Below are 19,639 nucleotides of genomic sequence, written 5' to 3'. Positions count from 1 at the left end.
GCACCCAGGGACACTGGCACTGACCTGTGCAAGCAGCAGGTTCTCCTCTCCCCACGCTGAGGACTTGGGGAGCAAAAGCAATCCAACAGCAACTGCTCCGGGCTACCCAGTGCAATGGCTTTTAAGCTGAGCACATTTGCTTTCATGCATTGGCTATTTTAAGACAGCTTGCTTGGATTTCCCTTGGAAGAGCCATTGGAGCTACAGTGCCACTGCTCTGAGAGGTGATTATTGAGGAGGCTGCTCCCTCCCACCGATGCTGCTCCTTTACCCAACCTGTTTTCCAGTTTCTTATGGAAACTGGAGGCAGGTGAGGCTCTTCCAGCCCCTCAGATGGAAATCCTTGGCCCTTACTATCCCGGAGCCCAGGGCAGGAGGGATGGAGCTGGAAAGCATGTCAGCATCTTTGATTCAGCCAGCCAGTTTCCATTCACTGCTTAAGTGATGGAAGAGCTCCCAGCTCCCTGGGGAATACAACCCAACCTTTCATTAACTTCACAGCTCCAAAGGAATCCCTTATTTTCCACTTACTGCTAATGAGATCTTTGCAGAGCCACTCAGCCTGAACCCTGCAGGGTTTGCTTTGGAATGACAGCACCATCCCATGCCCAGCTCCCCTCCGCTCTCCCCTTCCCTCTCCCATCCCAGAATGGATCCACAGGGCTGGAGGAGCCCCAGAGCCCCTTCCCTGCCCCAGCCTGAGCACAGAGACCTGACTCTGGGGGCTCTGAGGGTGACAATGGCACCCACGTGGTGGCTTCACCCTGTCTCTAACCTCGCTGCCTGAGAGGATCGTGCCAAGCACATGAGAACCCTCCACATGGGATGGCTGTGCCTGTCCTGGAGGGGTCAGAGGACACCAGGAGCTGGAGCAGCAATAACAGGAGATTGGTGAGGAAGATGCCCCCTGTTCCTCTGCTCTCGTTCTGCTCTCCCTATGGGGACACAGAGATCACCTGCCAAAGAGGCTGTGCATTCCTGTGCTTGAGATTCACTGCCCAGGGACAGGGACAGCTCAGTGCCAGCCTCTCCTTACTTGTACTTCTTGTGGCACAGAGACCAAAGAGACCACAGACAGACAAGGGTTTAGCAACAAAACTGGGTTACCTCCTGGGGCCCAATCCTGCAACTTCAGGGAGCTGGAAGCAAGGCAGAGCCTGTGGGATAAGGCCCGTGGAGGAGAAGGCACGTTCCGATGGCAGTATCTTTGCTGGGGGTAATGCTAACAACGAGGACTGGGCAGGAGGCAGTGCCCAAGAAGTGCTGCCTGGCCTGTGAGCAATGACAAACACCCTGCTCTCATCGACAGCTTGCACCTGATCATTGCTGCTACAACTCAGTTGTCACAGAGGCGAAGAACTCTGTGTACCACAGTGAGGGTGCCTGTGATAAACTCCATCTGGGAACACCACAGCATCCCCTTGTGGAGCACTGCTGTTTCCAGAGGGGGCTGGAACTGGATGAGCTTTAAGGTCCTTCCCAACCCCAACCAGGCTGGGATTCTATGACAGGATGTGACCATCCTGCTGGTATTTAGCCAGGGTGCCCATACAGCAAGGCAGCAGAGCAGCAGGTAGAGGCAGGCAGCAACAGCAGGGCCAGTGTGGGGTCCATCAATGCTGCTGGCCCTAAAATCAGCCCATCCTTGAGCTGCCAGTGACACACAGGGCTCCAGTGCAACCAGAACACTGGGTCTGGCTCAGAGCTGAGTCTTGTGTGCTCTGCAGCACCAAGGCCTTAAGCTGTGCTGGAGCAAAGGGACTGGAATGGCTCAACAGGGCTAAGGGATGAATCAAGGCGCTGTTCATGCAGTCCCTGTTGACATGCTGGTCCCTGCACAGCCTGTTCCCTCCCGGCACCCATCCACACACACACTCATCCCCTCTGCTATGGCAACCACAGCGCTCCAGCAGCCCCTACCTCCATCAGGTCTATGAGCCACAAGAGCCGCTCCTGGGGACGTGCGGGGGGGGGGGAAGCAGATTGAAACAAGCACAAAAGCAAAACAGACCATCAGTGGGGTGCAGGACCAGTGAGGGAGACAAGCAAACCCAGCACAAGGCATCCCTCCTCCCTCCAAACCCATCCTGCAGGATCCACATCCAGCTGCAGCCAGTGCTGGGCAGGGAGAGCAGCAAGAGATCAGGGCAGAAGAAACCATTCGGGAGCTCTGCCCCTCATGTCTCCTGCTAGCTAAGACAAGCATCCATCCACCGTGATGCTCTCTGCTTGGCACTTGTTCCAGCAGCAGCGGCGACAACCACCTCATGTGTCAGCATTCCCAACACCCCAGGCAGAGCTTGGAGCAGGGCATGTTCCCACATCCATGGAAAGAGGTGCCCCATGGCCAGGGAGGACCTGGAGTGAGGCCAAGGGACACCCATACTGTTCTATGACTCTGAGGGATGATTGAAGGAAGCCCTTAAAGCAGTGTACACGTGCTCTTCTCTATGCCAGCACAGCATCCTGGTCTCCATCCCTGACCTCAGCTCACGTGCCAGGCAGGGCTGGAGCACGGCTCACACACCAGGCCAAGCAGCCACGCTTGGTGTCATGGAGCAGGAACAAGACCTTTGATTTTCTTGATCCAGAAAGCATCTCACTGCAACCCATTGTGAACAGAGCACACGGCTTTCCTATGACTTCACAAGGCCCAATGGGACAAAAGCCCAGCTTTGATGCTCTGAAGCTCTCTGAGGCCTCTTGGGATGCTGGACTGACCAATGCAGGCAGGGACAGCCCAGGAATGCCCCCAACTCCCACCTTGCCTGCACCTTTTGCACCACATTCCCACTCTCCCTGGCCATGGGCTGGTTTCCTTGTACCCAACCAGCAGAAAGCCTCTTGGCATCTGCTCCTTTCAGGAAGGTTTTCAATTCCAAGGTTGCTGATGCATTTATGGTGAAAGGCATTTGATGGCCGGGAGATTAACGTGCACTTGGAGGCGATTACAGGAACTCAGAGGGTGCATGCAGTGAAGGGAGACGTGGGAGAGCTGCCACTCAGTGCTGGAGAGTGGGCAGGGGCTTGCCCAGGCCATCGAGGTCCCTGCTAGGATGCAGAGAAGGCAGCAAACATCTTTAAGGAGGTGATTCAGGCACCAGAGCTGGTGGATAGCAGCAGGCACAGAGGGACAACTCACTGAGATCCCTGTGTGGATGCAGCTTGCATTGCACAGGGGACAAAGCGACAGCACCAGGTCAAGCCCCCATGCAGAGGACAGTCACAGTCTCAGGAGCACGGAGATACCAAGCACATGTCCTGGCACCATCCAATGCGCCTACAGGTCACACTGCTGCACCCGGGTAAGCTCTGGGGAATGCATCAGGGAAGGAATCCACCATTTCTCCTGCAGGTGGAATGCCTTTCCAGCCCGCAGGGATATGGGGGGGCTGCAGGGACTCACCCGGGCTGAGCTGACGGTGGTGGCAGTGAAGTGGCTGCTGGAGGAGGAGACGGTGTCGCTGTAGGACATCATGGAGTAGGAGTCGGTGGCCAGGGAGGGCCCCGAGGGCTGCCGCGCCTTCATGCACTCGATCTCCCTCTTCAGCACCAGGTTGTCGAAGCGGTCGAGGTCTTGTGGGGAGATGACGCCGCGCACGTCCGAAAGCAGCGAGAACTGCGCCAGGAGACAGGCACCAGGGACAGGTTGGAGCACGGGAGGCCTCCCACACTGCCCACCAGGGGGAACGGGATGTGCTGGCAGGTAATGGAGCCTTTGGTGAGGCGCTGGCACAGGGTGCCCAGAGAAGCTGTGGCTGCCCCATCCCTGGCAGTGTTCAAGGCCAGGTTGGACACAGGGGCTTGGAGCAAGCTGCTCTAGTGGAAGGTGTCCCTGCCCGTGGCAGGGGTTGGAGCTGGGCGAGCTTTAAGGTCCCTTCCAACACAACCCAACCCATTCCACGTAGTCCATGAGGAGGTTTGGTCCTAACCTTTACCAGAAGCTCCTCTGCTACTAAACACCAGCCCCTAACCCCCATAGTGCCCTACATCTGGATTTTGCCTTCCACCCTCACCACTGTCCCTGAGCAGACAACCTTGGAGACTTATCTGCTGTGCCAATGGCTCTGCTCAGTCCACCAGGAACAAGGAACCATCCCGGAGCACGGTGAGGGCCTCACCTTAGCGTGTGTGTTGAGTAGCTCGAAGAGCGCCATGACCAGCGCATCCACGGAGATGTTGCCTTCCTTGTACTCATCGAGGTAGTAGCCCATGGTGGCCCGCTCCTGCTCGTTGAGGAGGTGCCGTGCCTGCTCCTCCAGCATGACACGGGTCTGGTTCACCATGGTGCTCAGTGTCACCTGCGAGCCGGCCAGGCCCCGATAGAACACGGGCTGCGGGAGACAGGAGAGAGGCTTTGGCTTGGGATGCCAAGGAATCGGCTGAAAGGAGGGAAGCGGGGACAGCCCCTCGCCCTGGGCTCTGCTGCCAGCCCCATCCTAGCATTACAGGCCGCTGCACTCACCCAACTGCCTGTACCAAAGGGAATGGAAGGGGAATGCTTCCAAAATGACCAGAGGGAGGTGTCCACAAGGCTTCACCAGCATAGCTGCTCGCTCAGTGTCACTTGTCCCTGTAACTCCAGAGCCAGTTTATGCAGAATAACCAAAGCACCTTCAGGGCTCTGCTCACAAGTTGTCCCTTGGCCAGCTCTTGATTCAATAGCAGGCTGCATTCCCTTCCTGGCAGAGCTGGGGAAATGGGGCCAGGAGGAAGGGCAAGCTTCCCACCTTGTGGAAAAGGCACATTTACCCCCGCTGCAAGCTTAAAGCAGAGCCTGGTGAAGAAAGAGCTACTGGGAACCAAAGGGAGAGACAAACCAGGCTGCGGATGAAAGGCTTCTGCCTTGGAGAGGGGTTTCTAAGGGGAGGTCCTTGCTGCTCCCCTCCCAGGCAGTGCTGGCAGAGCCCACAGAGGGATACGGAGCCAAGACCCTGACTATCCTGGACACGTTGCAAGGAGTGAACAAGGCACGGAACAGCACAGAGCTGTTATCACTGAGAGCCACCTGTGAAACCTCGCTGCTGCATTTCCATTTCAAAGACAGGAGCTCTGCGAGGAGGTGCTGAGAGAAGCCCTGCTGGCATTGCAGCTCTGCTTCCAGGCGGGAATGACCCCAGGAGCTGGCAGGGCCCAGAGGCAGCCGCCAGGCAGAAGGCATCAGAGTCACCTCTGTGGGGTGCAGGGGTCCTTGCCTGTCAATGTGACCATTCTCAGGCTGGAGGCACCAGATGTGCTGCAGACCCACCAGTGGCACAGGAGAGGGGATCATGGCACTGCTTGTAGAAACACAGCTGGCAACATGAAGTGGGGAGGAGAAAGGCTTGAGCCAGTTAAACCTCATAGCACCAGCATCCCTTTCAAGCCAGGAACACAAATCCCTCCCTCCCATGGAAAACAGGGGGCAAGAATGGTGATTTCTTTTGCCAAGGTACCAGGAAGGACTTGTATCTCTTACCCTGGCTGTCACCTCCGCAGCACGGTCACCCACTGCCCTGCGAGGAGGGAGAAGAGCAGTTAGCACCGAGCAGAGCGTGCCCATCACTCACTGCATTGAGCCTGGCTCCAGACCTGTGATGTTCTCCCCTCTCTGTGCCCGTAAGGGAACAGGGAAGGGGCAGCAGTGTGCTCTAAAGCCCTGATCCGCCTTCCAGGCCAGAGATGCTGTCTCCTAAGCCCCACACATGGAGGCCACATGTCTGAGAAGCCACGGTGCTCCCATGGACAGGGTGCCCGCGCACATTGCATCGCATCTGGCTGCCACCATTCCGGGTACTGGAGCTCCACAGTACCCAGTACATTCCAGGTCCTGGAGCTCCACGCACCCCTTGGTGACTGTGTCCACCACAGAGGAGCTCTGTGTTGATAACCAACCTGCATGGGGTGCACCAAGCACGTACCCTGCTGAGGTGACGAGGGTGTCCCCCACCTGGGAGCTCGCTATCCACCTTGTCTCATCCACAGTGGTGCGGGCATGGGGCAGCCTCCCGATGTCCTTCACCGTCATGATGAGGTGCCGGGAAGACTTGAGCAGCTTCACGGCCTCGTCATGGGGGATGCTGAGGAAGCTCCTCCCATTCACCTCCAGGATCTGGTCTCCAACCTGCGGAGTGAGGATGCAGTGAGGCTGCCATGGCCTGGGGGCTTTCCTGCTACGGATATGGCTTCCAATCCCACCAGGGAGGAGCTGCTCCGTCCATCCCACCTCCAACTGGGGACACAGAAACTGGGGGGACCAGTGAGGGAGATGGGCCAAGTGCTGGTGGCTGGAGACCAAGCACTCAAGCTGACCAGTGAAGCCTGGAGGAGCCTATGAAGGATCCCAAACCAGACCAGTCTGCCCAGTCTCCCCCATTAACTGCATCTACAGACGTTTGGTTGTAACAACCCCCAGAGAACATCTCATCCTCCAGCCCCAACCCCTCCTGTCAATGTGGGAGGCCAGGGACCATCTGTGGAAGCCCCAAACCCAGGTCTCTGTGTGCCGGAGGGAGGGTTCAACTCGAGTGTCCCACCTCAGCCTCCAAGCAGTACTGTAGGAGCTGAGAGAGCTGGATTTCATCTCTCCTCCTATTTCCTCCCCAGCTCCTCCCAAGAGCTTTCATGCTGCAGTGGGGCCTTCCCTGACAGCCTGGCCACACTCAGGACACAGCACCCATAGAGCACCCCATGTCCTCTTTCCCTTTGCTCTAGGGCTCTCAGTGCCAGCCCTCCTCGCTCCCGTAGCACAATTCAACCTGCTCCTCACAGCCACCTCTTTGAAACTGCTCTTCCATAGCTTTGCTCAAGCACAGGCTCTGTTCAGCTCTGTCAAAACTGTTTTATTCCCTTTGTGCTGCAGTGCAAACAGAATGAGGCATCAGTTAAGTCCCTCACCTCCCTCTCGGAGGAGGAGATGAAAGGGAATGGGGAGAATTCCTAAGTCTAATAGAACTACATGGAGAGTCAACACCATTCTCTCAGCTCACTCCTGGACTGGGATTAGTTCCCTTACTCCAGGGAGAAGCCAAGTCTATGGGGTGGCTGTGACTGCTGCCACCCAATTTTCACCAGTACTACCCAGGACTTTGCTGGGGTGAAAGCGAACACCAGGAGCACCACCAGCATAAAGCACCCGGGATCCATCGCCTGCCCATGGCAGGGGGGCTGGAAATCAATGATTTTAAGGTCCTTTCCAACCCAAGAGAAAACCATTCTGTGATTCCATGACTGCTCCAGCAAAGGCGGTGTCCTGATGTTGGCTGGGATAGGGTTAATTTTCCCAGTGGCTGCTGCAGTGCTGTAGTCTAACACTGATAACACACTGATGGTTAACTGCTGCTTAGCAGTGCTTTCCCTCACCAAGCACTGTTCAGTCTCTCATGCTTTCAGCGCAGAAAGGGAGCCAAAGGCAGTCTGAGCTGGTAACAGAGACCAAGACACGGGAAGGAGCCCAGGGAAAGACAAGTGACCCAAATGAGAGCATCCCCATCATCAGACTCCACATCCCTGCGAGCTCTGTTGGGTCTAAGCTGACAATGTGAAAACTGCTGAGCACCAACACTACAGGGAGAGGAGATGACTCAAGTGCCTCAACTGCCACGAGAAACACGCATGCAGTGCAATAAGAATCAGTCCTCAGGTCTTTCTGATTCACTGGGCAATCCACTGGAGTGGATTTTGCTACTCAAATGAGGAGCATCAGGCTCACTGCAGCATCAAACAGTGAAAACCCAAGTCCGATTCGATACTATTATTGTGAGTATGGATCTTTAATAGTTTTCCAGATCAGGGATTAAAATGTCCTTATTTATTTTGTTCACATTATACAGATCTAACAGCCTTCCTTTAGTTTCTCCTTTCAAGAGAGGACCAAAAGGAACCTGACAAGCCATAACAGGGAGAGCAGAGGGGCCCTGGACAAGCTACTTCACCCGTATCTGTCCTTCAGGCTCCAGCTGTGCTCAGCACAGTGCCCAGCACAGGACCACCTCTACCTATCTTGATGAGAGGCTCCTATTGGAGCTGGAAAGGATTGGTTTTGCTAATTAACATAGATAATAATTACTTCCCCCCTCCTTATCCCCTTACCCCTCCAAAGTCAAGGACAATTGGGAAGGTAACGCAAAACTGCACAGGTGCAAAAGAACCATCTGTGAAAGCAAGAGTTGACCCTGGCACGTTATTTGCTGTGGGCACATTCCTGCCCCCGAGCACCCAGCTCCTGATGGAAATGTAACAAGAGGTGGAGAAATTGCCTGGAATCTATGATTCCCTTCTGTGATTCTCTGCAGCAGGCTCAGAGTTAGTCCTAGGACCTGTGTTTGAGTCGGGATGTGCAAAATAAGCATTGTTGGGCTTTCTTGTGCCTTCCTTCAGCAGCAGCGAGAGCCCTCCCTGCAGAAAACAGCCAGGAAAGGAAAGGGAACAGCATCAGCTCTGAAAATGGGATTATTCTCATTTCTTAAGGAAAAATCTACCCTGAAAGGCAAAGGCTGAACAGGACATGTGAAAGGTGACTGACAAGAACCAGAGAGCAGAAACAACAGAGCCAAATGACAGCCTCGCCTCCTTCTCTTCCTGGGGCCAGAGAGAACAGGAGGTGCAATCAAGAGAAACGAATGGGCTCAAGGCAAGCGTTGTGAGCACCTGAAGTCTCTTTAAACTGATCAGAATTGGCTCTGGGAGGAATTCAGTCACACAGAGAGGTGGGTGAGAGCTTTTTAAAGTGAATTAATGCTAAATGACACCAAATTGAGCTGGGAATAACGGGGCTAATGGGATGCCAAATGGTTTGGCACCAGCATGAGTCTTATTAAATGCTACTAATGTGCTAGGAGAGAGGTTAAATTACTTATGGGTACTCCTGAAGTGGAAGGATTCTCCCTTTAGCACAAGGAATTACCAAAAGGAGACCTTAAGAAATTGAAACTATGGGCAAGAAAAAGTGGAAATGTCCAAATTAAGACTTGCAGAAAACTAAAGAGGTTATAATCAGCTTCCCCAGGGTTGGGGCAGATAACTCACATCCAATGAGGCCAATACAGCCTGTTGGAAGGATCCTTATGCGGGAGCAAGGCAAGGGAACAGTGGGTTCAGTGCTGTCGAAAACATGTTCTTTTCCCCAAACCTTGCAGCACAAGGATGTGGAACAAAGCAGATGCAAATGGGAAATGGAAGCACACAAGCAGAGGAGGCTGGCTCCTGGGGTAGGCACTGGTTTGTGCTGGCCTCCCATTGAAGCACCGCCTGTCCCCATCAGGGTGACATGGTTTGAAGGACCACTCCACACCGCCTCCGGGCTCCATCTGCGCACCGCAACCACGCACATCCTCATTGCACCGCTCCCTATTCAGCCGATTCCCCAGACTCGAAGCAGCCACGAGGCTTTTTATAGCTTCCTGCCTACGTGCAGACCTCTAAAGACGAGCCCCTTCTCGAGAGGCAGCTTTGTGACTAAAACCAATGACGTAAAATCATTCACCTCTTCCTATTTACAGTCTCTCTTTTACTCACTCATGTATATATAGGCATAAACTGATTGCGGTGGCCTCTTTTTACCCCAGCCTTTGTGCTGGCGTCTCAATATTGAGTTGTTTGTTCAAAGCAAGCCACCCGAAATCTGCGATTTCTGATGTAAAGGTCAAGAAGAGGAGAAATTGGCTTAAAGACCCACATCCTGACAAAACAGACCTGCAAAAGGAATGAAGGAGGAAGAAATGGGGATGAGCAGAACAAGCTCAGCTCCTGCACTGGCATCGCTGTGAATGTCAGTGGGGACAGAACCTGAAGTTTCATCATGAATAAACAGAAGAAAGCCAAGGCCAAGAGTATGAATGTTTAATGCTTGACTGCAGAGATCAGCCTGCTCTCTGCTGGCACCTGAAGTGCTCTGCTCGTGGCCATGGAGATGCAGTGGTACCCAAACGGGCATCGGCAGGACTAGGTCTCCTCTGCGACACACTGCTCAGACCCTGGTTCTGTGGGAGACAGAAGCCAGCTGAGCTTTTGGGCCTCAGAGAAGCTGCCTTGGTTTTGACTGGTTTTCGACACCACATCGACGGCCCTTCCATCAAAATTTAAGGGAAATGTGGAACTTGTTATTAAAACATTCAAAAATGCAGATTTGGTGCCACAGGTGCAAGAAGGTTTTCACTAAAAGTCTGGCAGAATCGGAGAATCCCAGCCTGGTTGCTCCAAGCTCCAACAGGGGTTTTGGACCCTACCATAGGAGAAGGTCACTTGGGCAAGCAGGGACAAGGAGCATCCTATGGAGATGGCCGAGTGTTTCTGAGGGCACCAAGAAGTGAGAGATGATGCTGGGGGCTCCCTGCAGAGCATCCTTCTCTCCCAGACCATAGGTCACCCCTTGCTGGCCACCCTGCACCACTCTGCCTGCACCTCCCAGGGTACACAGCATCTCCTGGGGATGTCAGTGCAAGCATCAGTGCAAGGTCACAGTGAAAGGCAGCAGGGACAGCGCTCTGGGACGTGAGGATTAAAGACAGAGATGATAAAAGGCACAGGACAATTTGTTTCTCCCCAGCAGAGCTGGGAATAGTGGGACTGGCTGGAGCTGCTCCACGTGCTGCATGGGTGACTTTGCAGAGTCACAGGATGTTTGTCCCCAGCACAGACCCTGTGCCAGTGCCAGGCTCCATCTCCTACAGCCCTGAAAAGGCAGGAAAAGAAGAAGTGGTTGCATTGGTTTTCTCCAGTTCTTTCTGTTCATTTCATGGTTACTGCTCCCACACTGACCCAAGCCCCTGTTTCTGCTGCTTTCCTTGGTTCAAACCCCACACCTGTGAGCTCAGCACAGCCAAGGTTCCACTGCAAACCAGCACACACAGGAGTCGCAGCAGCAGCACACAGCTTCATCCCTCTGTGTGTGTGTGTGTGTGTGTGTGTGCCAGCAGGATGGAACTTTCCTGAATGCCAGCCTTGATGTGATCTCAGATATGCACCATTTCCCACCTGGGTTTGTGTGTGCTGCAGGCTGTAAGCTTAGAGCTGCTGGGAGGTCTGGAGATAAAGAAAGGCCTTTTATCACGGATTCATCGAATCCCAGACTGGTTTGGCTTGGAAGGGACCTAAAAGTTCATCCAGTTCCGACCCCTGCCACGTTTAATGCTCTGCTGTTGGAGATGGCTGGGCGTAGGTTGCTGCTCCAGGTGGTGGTGGAAGGGATGTGACAGCACCAGGAGGGAAGAACTGGTGGGTAAATGTGATTTCCAGGTCATTCACTGCACTCTGCAATGGAAGAATTGTGGTACCATTCAATGGGAGCTCAACCCAGCCTTGCTGGGTCACTGGGAAGTTCCTGTTGACTTCCCAGGCACTGAACACTTCTGTGGGTTTTAGAGCTTCCACTGAATGTTACCACAATTGAGCTGATTCCTTAGAGCAGCTCCAGTGCCTGAAGGGGCTGCAGGAAAGCTGGAGAGGGGCTTGGGACAAGGGCCTGTAGGGACAGGCCAAGGGGAATGGCTTTAACCTGCCAGAGGGGAGACTGAGATGAGCTCTTAGGCAGAAGCTCTTCCCTGTGAGGGTGCTGAGGCGCTGGCACAGGGTGCCCAGAGAAGCTGTGGCTGCCCCATCCCTGGCAGTGTTCAAGGCCAGGTTGGACACAGGGGCTTGGAGCAAGCTGCTCTAGTGGAAGGGGTCCCTGCTGTGGCAGGGGTTGGAGCTGGAGGAGCTTTAAGGGCCCTTCCCACTCAAAGCATTCCATGATTTCCCTGCTAAGGACCTGAGAGAGATGTTAAGACTTGGACCGATCCAAAACTCCAAGCTCAGCATTTCCCTTTGGTGTCAAGAAGAGTCAGGAGAAAGAAACAGGAGCCAGCAGAGGATGATTAAGTCCAGAACTGGTTGCCTTACCCCCACCAATGGCTTGTCTATAAAGCACTGGTGATCTCAGTGCCCAGTTAGATGCAATGTTGTGTGCCACAGCAACCTGAGCAACAAGACTATCTGTTCCAGCCTAAATCACAGCCCTGCACCACACTGTCCACACACCTCATGCTATCAGCTTTGACAGCTTTAAGTGACTTTATGGGGCCACTGGAGCAAAGCTGAAGGCTGAGCCCCAGACCCTTCAGGGCTGATCAATGGAGAAATGGACCACCAGAATGCAGAGAGGGGATCAGACTGGATTAACACCAATGCCCAGCAGCCCAGCACCATTTCAGAGGAGTTTAACATCTATTGAGTCTTGACTGACACAAGGAGCAGGGAAAGAACCGTCCCTCAGAGCCCATGGGATTGCACTGGAGGAAGCAAAACCACACATGAAGAGAAACCCTGAGTGATGAAACACGGCAACCTGAGGTGTCCGTGTTTCAAATGTGCTCCATTCATGAGCAGCACAGTCCAACAGCTCCCTTTTCTACTTATTTGGCTGGTGAACCCCCTAGAACATATATGATTTTAACCCAAATGACCCTGCAGGAACAGCTGAGGTCCCAGTCCCATCCTGTTCTGAGGCCTGGTACAGCGGGAAGGCTGGAGGAGCTTGGAGATGATGTGTGTACATGGTGGGATGAAAGAGATGCAAGATTGCGCTTTACAAGAGGTCTCTGTAGCCAACTCTGGACCAGGGCAGCCTCAGAAGGACCCAGTCACCCCACAGACACCCTGTAGGAACCTATTAGACTACAGAGGGAGCCTGACATAGCCGGAGGTCCCACCAAGCCAGGCTGCTGATAGATGAGCTTTGCTCTATCCCTGAGGGTGATCCTGCTGTTTCTGCCTTTTAGGACATGATGCTTGTGAATCCAGTGCTGCAGGAGGACACTGGCACAGGCAGCTCGGCCTCCTCTCACCACGGCAGCTCAACACATGCTCTGCACCCTGTGCAAAACACTAGCTCCAAACATCAGGGCTTTGGATGCGAGATGCAGGAAGAGGACACAGGACCAGGATCTTTAACAGCAAACTCTTCCCTGCCAGTTCAGGGAGGTAGCAGTGATTTTCTTCACTTCCAGTCCAGGCTGCACTCAGGTATCTACATCAAAACCATCCCCAAGCTGTCTCAAAGGGGAGAAACCAGGTGTGGGGTTGTGCTAAGGCAGAAGACAAGGCACAATCTGCTCCAGAAGCGTCCTCCCTGCACAACCACCTTGCTCCCTAAAGGTTTAATATCCAAAACATCCAAAGAACCTGCCCTGAAAAGCCAGCTCCAGGAAACCAACTCTCACCTCTCCACTGAGACCCGTTTGGCTTGGGACAAGGGGTAGGAACTGCCACTAACGTGGCCCTGCATCCTCAATTCATGAAACTCAATCTATCTCCCATCCCAGCCCACTGCGGGGTTGTTCTTACCTTTAAGCCAGTGCTCTCTGCTTCAGAGCCTTTATCCACACCAGTGATGTAGATGCCCAGGGAATACTCTGCCCCTCCTCGGATCATGAGCCCCAGGGATTTCCCTTCATTCAGGACCAGATTCACCTGCAGAAGACCAGGAACAGTCATTTATGTGGTGTCTCCCCTGCTGCCCCCAGCTCCCCACACACTGGGACAAAGCCCTTCTGCAGGTACCTCCAGACAACCACAGCCCCAGATGGAGCTCTAAACCTCCCCGCTGCAATGCAGAGGAAGAAGAAGAGAAGGTTTATACAATCCCAGCCTGGTTTGTGCCGGAAGGGACCTTAAAGCTCCTCCAGCTCCAACCCCTGCCACAGCAGGGACACCTTCCACTAGAGCAGCTTGCTCCAAGCCCCTGTGTCCAACCTGGCCTTGAACACTGCCAGGGATGGGGCAGCCACAGCTTCTCTGGGCACCCTGTGCCAGCGCCTCAGTGCATCTCTTGTTCATCTCCCTGTGCTCAGACAACCACTCGGGGCTGCCTGAAGGATGCTTTAGAGGTACTTGGCCTCAGGGTGGGTTCAGCTGAAGGCACAGAAGGCTCCCAGGGCTCCTCCACGCAGCCATGTGCTTTATGATCCCTATTTAATAATGCCAGGACAGTATTTCCACCTATCCTGCCCTGAAGAGCCAGATCATACTGCAGCACTTCACTGGAGTCAGCAGGACGGCAGCTCTGCATGAAGGCATTTACATTTCCCTTTAACACTATCCCAAGGTGCTGGTAAGCTGAGAAGCTGCTCTCCCCACCCCAATACCATCAGATGGAGTAAGAGATACTCCCTGCAAACCCGAGGTGCTGCTGCGCGAGCTGGTTCATTTACACACATCCCAGCAAACCCAGCCTGTGAGGGGCAGAAAGCAACGATCCAGCCCCAAAGACCAGAGGCTGAAAGGACCTTCCAGCAACACAGAGCTGTGTGAATAAACCCGAGTACCAGTTAAACCCACATCGCTGCTGGCAATGCCACAAGGTTGGGTTGCTGAGGCTTAATTGCATTTCTTAATCAGCTGATACCTGCGTCTCTTGGAATAAACCCTGTGGAAATCACAATAGCAACAGAGGCTGTTGGGAAAAGAGTGGCAGCAGCAGCAGGGACCAAGGAAAAAACAGCTCTGGGAGCATTTGGCTTCCTGACAAATTGCAGAATTAGGGAAGAGCTGAGGAATAAAGCGAGGGCTGCAGGCAGGGGGGTTGGCTTGAGCAGGCTGCGGAGCAAGGAGGAACAGAGAGAAGGCCCTGAGGAGCCAAAGCAGAGATAAGCTGCTTGCAGGATGAAGCAAAGGCTGAGTCACTCCATGTTAAAGGCTTAGGGATAAGAGGGGAGGCTGTTTTGCCCACTGTTTGCTAGGGAAGAGGCTGTTCCCACAGCCGGGGCAGAGGTGGTGCTCAGTAGGGTTGGCACCGTGGTGCTACCTGTCCCAAGCACAGCACTATCTGCACCCTCTGGCATCCTTGAGGACCCCCATGCAAGGCACCCCCTGTGCCCTGCTGGGAAGGGAAGATATTTCCAGGCTCGCTGTAGCACCAACGCTGCCCATCCCCACCTCCTCCCCTACACAGTACCAGGGCTGCGTCCAGCCCCGGGCTACAACAGACTCATTGGGAAGATCAAGGTCATGCTTTTAATTTCAATTTCAACGCTGAAGCATCTGCCACCTCCTGTAGCAGGGAATCGAGGGGAAATGAATGCCACCATCAAGAAGGCATTTTCTCTGAGCTGGCTTTTACACGGGATTTCATTTCTCTGGGTTTATGCAATTACCTGTTGATAGATGCAATTTTACCATCAGAAAAAGCGCTTCCAGACAAGAATTACTCTCCATCAGCACGGCTCAGCACACAGCTGCAGGAGCGCATGGGAAGGCTTCGCCCATGCTGACAGCTCTTGCCGTGCCATTAGTGCTACCACACAACACAAACAACACTTGAGGAGGCTCGCAGGGCTCATCCTCCTCCTGCTCACCAAGGAAACCCCACTGGCTGATGTCTAGACATCCTGCAAACATGCAGGCACAGCTCACAGGAGCGCAGAGCCGGCTCACAGCCTTTAACGGAGGCACTGGGAGCAGCAGTCGTGGCTGCTGGGGGTGCTGCATCCATCGTTGCTGCCTCCACACCAACCCTCCCATCCAGGGCAGGATGTGTGAGGCCATGCTGAGGACTTGGCTGTCACAGTTCCACTGGCAGCAACCCCCAGGAGCGCAGATGCCTTCCTGCAATAGAATCCCTGCAATAACAAGGAGATGCTCCGGTGCCCACCAGCATGGCTTGAGTTGAGCTCTGACCCGAGGAACACATTTTGGCCTAAGCCTGCTGGGATGCTGCTCCAGACAGAAGGATCCAATGAACTGGGGACCAGTGGCTCATGCCACATACCCCAGTCACCACAGGGAACAAACCACATAGCCCGGAGCACACTGAACATTCTTCTTGCTGTAAAGCAGAGCAAACCCAGCAAGCAAACAGTGAGAGATGTGGTGAGCTCTATCACTTCACTCTGCAAATGTCATTAGAATCTAATAGAAAGAAATCCTTCCTTATCTCTCCTGCATCTCTTCTCCTTCATGCTCAAGTAGGCACCATTAGTGCCTCAAATGTTTAAGCCATGCAGTGTTACCATAGATCAAATTTGTCTTCTTTTCTAATAACAACAGCTACTTGTGGAAACAGAACTGCCTGGAGGCACGGGGATGCTCACACTCTCTTTGTGTATCTTTCCCTTCTTCTGCTGCACCAAAAGCTTAAAGGAATAAGCAGCTCCCCTGGCAATAAGCACATTACAGCCACGATCCAGCCGATGAAATGGTGTTTCACAGAGAATTAGCAGCCCAACGCTTGCAGAGCATTTTGCACAGTTCATTTTCCTCCCAGCTCAGCAGCACCTACAAGTTTCTGCTGGCTGATGGTCTCCAAAGTGCTGTTAATGGAATAAACGCTTGATCCCAGAAGGACATCAAGGACAATCCACAGCACAAGTGGTCCCTGATGTGGTGAAAGCATCAGAGGACTTCACTGGACACATCATACAAATCCTGCTTATTACTGGCCACCACCACTGGCTACTTCACCTATGGGGAGATGGGCACTGAGGAAACTCTGGATCCACTGATTCTGACCACAGGGAAGGCTGCCCTTAGTTAGGAAATGAATCACAGCAAACCTGAGGGAACAAAGTCATCCCTTCAACCCGCCACAGCAAGCACACGGTGAATGCTCCATCCCCAGCAGTGTTCAAGGCCAGGCTGGACAGAGTCTTGGGCAACATGGTCTCGTGTGAGGCATCCCTGCCCATGACAGGGGGTTGGAACTGGACGACCTTAAGGTCCTTTCCAACCTAACCATTCTGTGAGTCTATGCAAGAATTAAAGGGAATGCGGCGACGAAGGAGGTATGTAAGTTGTTGCACATTCCCATGCTTTCCATGACGAAAAATCCATCACTACAGCCCCTGATGAAGAGTCCCTCTCCAGCATCCTTGCAGCCCCCTTCAGACACTGGAAGCTGCTATGAGGTCTCCATGCAGCTTCTCTTCTTCAGGCTGAACAGCCCCAACTTTTTCAGCCTGTCTCCATACAGGAGGTGCTCCAGTCTCCTGATCATCCTCGTGGCCTCCTCTGGACTTGTTCCAACAGCTCCATGTCCTTCTTATGTTGGGGACACCAGGATAGTGAGAACAAAGCCAATGGGCTTTGCTAACTTCCCAAATCCCCATAATGGCTTCCACTCGACAGTGAAAGAATCCCAGCATTCCCAGTTAAAACACAGTGTAAATCCATGGACCAGGTGTATGCCAGCCCCGGGACAGGTACATGGATCCCTCCTCTACCAGGCGGATCGGTTACCCCATCACACACACGTCAGCAGCAGCAGTTTCCATTTCAAGCCCTTCGATAATGAAGGCTTCTGCCTACAGATAAGCAAACTTGTTTCACATACAGAGCAGCTGTATGGAGGAAAAGGTGGCTAGGCAGAATATCTCTATAGCCTGGTGCATGCAGGATGCCTCCACCAACCTTGAATCTAACCTTGGTAAAGCCAGAAACATCAGGTTAATTACAGCAGCATCTCAATGCATTAAAACCTGCCTGGTTTACATGACTTCAGCTGCAGGGCTGAAGTCTGATCTCTTCTGTATTTTCCCTGTTTGAAAGCTTTTGCATGCATATTCTAGGGCAATCAGATCAATTAGAAATAAAGGGGGAAATAACTAATCCCACCCCTTTGCTCACAATCTAAAGCTGTTCAGATACCAACTGATCGCAGCAGTACCTGTCGATTGCGGTCGACTGGGCTGAATTCACCAGGGGTACGTGGCATTTATTTACATGATGTTTGTGAACAGAGTGACCCCACTTTCAACAGTTAAATAGATACAACCCCACACATACAAATAAAGAGGGGAAAAAACTAGAGGCAGGCTGTTCCTGTGCTCTAGGACACATTTGAATCTCTTGATGGTCCACAGTGCATCAGGACAAAGCAGCTCAGCTAATTCATGCCCTGAAGCAGGAGTTGAGCAAATGACACGGGCAGTCACAGCAAATAACCCCTCTCAAATCTACCAGCCAGGTCAGGCTCTCCTCACTGCAGCAAGCTTGCTCATGGGGACCAAAGCAAGGCACCTCTGGGTACAGAAGGGTCTGGTGGCCTTCGTCTTCTTCATCAGGGGCTGTAGTGACAGGACAAGGGATGATGGGCTCAAACTGAAACAGGGGAAGTTCAGGTTGGATCTAAGGCAGAAGCTCTTCCTTGTGAGGGTGCTGAGGCACTGGCACAGGGTGCCCAGAGAAGCTGTGGCTGCCCCATCCCTGGCAGTGTTCAAGGCCAGGCTGGACACAGGGGCTTGGAGCAAGCTGCTCTGGTGGAAGGTGTGGAGCTGGATGAGCTGTAAGGTCCCTTCCAACCCAAACTATTCTATGATTCTGTGATGCAAGTTGTAGGATCCACTGGGTTTTGCAGGTCCTGCAAATGGGAATTCAGGAGTGGAGGTTATTGTCACCGAGCCTTGCACACTGACACCAATGGGCAGGACTGTGAGGAGGAGCTGGGTTTGGAAGCAAGCTTAAGGCAGAGCAAGGAGTGGAAGGGTCAGTGACCCAAGGTCCCACAGCCTGGCTCAGCTAGAATAGGAACACTTGGAGCTGGGGACCCCTCACACCTTGGGTGTGAGCGCATCCAACAGCGGGCAAGCCCAGCATGGCTGCTCTTCAAAGTTTAATGTGGCCTTCATTCAACCTGGCTTCATTTCCTTCCAAAGGAGATTCAGCTGCAGTAATTAAAGCTCTTTTAACTTGCAAAGATCAGGTGGATTCTTCCTGTGCACCCCCTGAGGAGCTCAGGAGCAGCCCAGAGGAGGGTGCTCTGGGGTGGTAACTGGTCCATGCACAGCCAAGGTGCCCAGGGACAGCCAGGGCACGTGGAATCCCATCTCTGCAGGGACTGTCGGGAAGGGGCTGTGCGGTGCCACACAAGGTACAGGACACACGTACAGGCTTCTAAGCATTTCATGTCAATACCCAGCAAGGACTAAAGGAACAATGTGCACAGAAACACCCACCTCCAGCTTCAAAGAGTTGCTGTCTGCTGTATCAAGGTGACATGGAGGGGTAGTGGACAGCAGCAAGGCAGCCACAGCTGCTCTTCTCTTATCCTTAAAGTAATGGGGCCTTCTCCCTTGGCACCCACATGAATTTTACATCAGAAACTGCCTCAGCCTGGGTTAAATTTGTTTCCTCTCTGGCTGAGGTGGAAAGCTCCAGCTTGCAGACCCCTCCAGGCAGAGATGAGGATGCTTTGGGCATACAATCATAGGATCCCAGCCTGGTTTGTGTTGGAAGGGACCTTAAAGCTCCTCCAGCTCCAACCCCTGCCACGGGCAGGGACACCTTCCACTAGAGCAGCTTGCTCCAAGCCCCTGTGTCCAACCTGGCCTTGAACACTGCCAGGGATGGGGCAGCCACAGCTTCTCTGGGCACCCTGTGCCAGCGCCTCAGCACCCTCACAGGGAAGAGATCTCAGGGTAACAGAATGGAAATAGACTCCAAGCAACATTGTGCCTTTGGGAAAAGCACAATGCTCACCCATATGCCAGTACCCCATGACCACCAGTGAGGCCACACCATGTCCTGGTTGTACAAGACTAACAGGTTCCCTATCCATCATCACGGAGAGAGTCTGTCCCTCCAGCCTCTGCCTCCAGTGCAAGAGGCAGTGCTGCTCTGCACCTACAAGACTCTGGGTCTGTTTGGGCATGGGAAGCACAAGGGAGAAGAAACACTAAATCCCTCAAGTCAG

The 19,639-nt window shown here is 53.4% G+C and overlaps 1 protein-coding gene across 1 annotated transcript in view; it reads right to left on the bottom strand.

Moving 5' to 3' along the window:
• Window positions 1-19,639, bottom strand: part of WHRN (whirlin) — a 38,226-nt gene that overhangs the window by 5,763 nt on the left and 12,824 nt on the right. Inside the window, 5 exon segments of the mRNA XM_061476633.1 lie at window positions 3,407-3,619; window positions 4,122-4,334; window positions 5,459-5,495; window positions 5,901-6,103; window positions 13,300-13,425. Of these exon segments, the coding sequence (XP_061332617.1) occupies window positions 3,407-3,619; window positions 4,122-4,334; window positions 5,459-5,495; window positions 5,901-6,103; window positions 13,300-13,425 (792 nt within the window).

This window comes from Pezoporus flaviventris, unplaced genomic scaffold, assembly GCF_033815535.1.
Source record: "Pezoporus flaviventris isolate CSIRO_AGI_PZ_B2104156 unplaced genomic scaffold, CSIRO_AGI_Pfla_v1 ptg000097l, whole genome shotgun sequence".
Lineage (NCBI taxonomy): Eukaryota > Metazoa > Chordata > Aves > Psittaciformes > Psittacidae > Pezoporus > Pezoporus flaviventris.
Note: the sequence above shows the minus strand (reverse complement) of the source record. Positions and strands in the feature narration are given on the sequence as shown.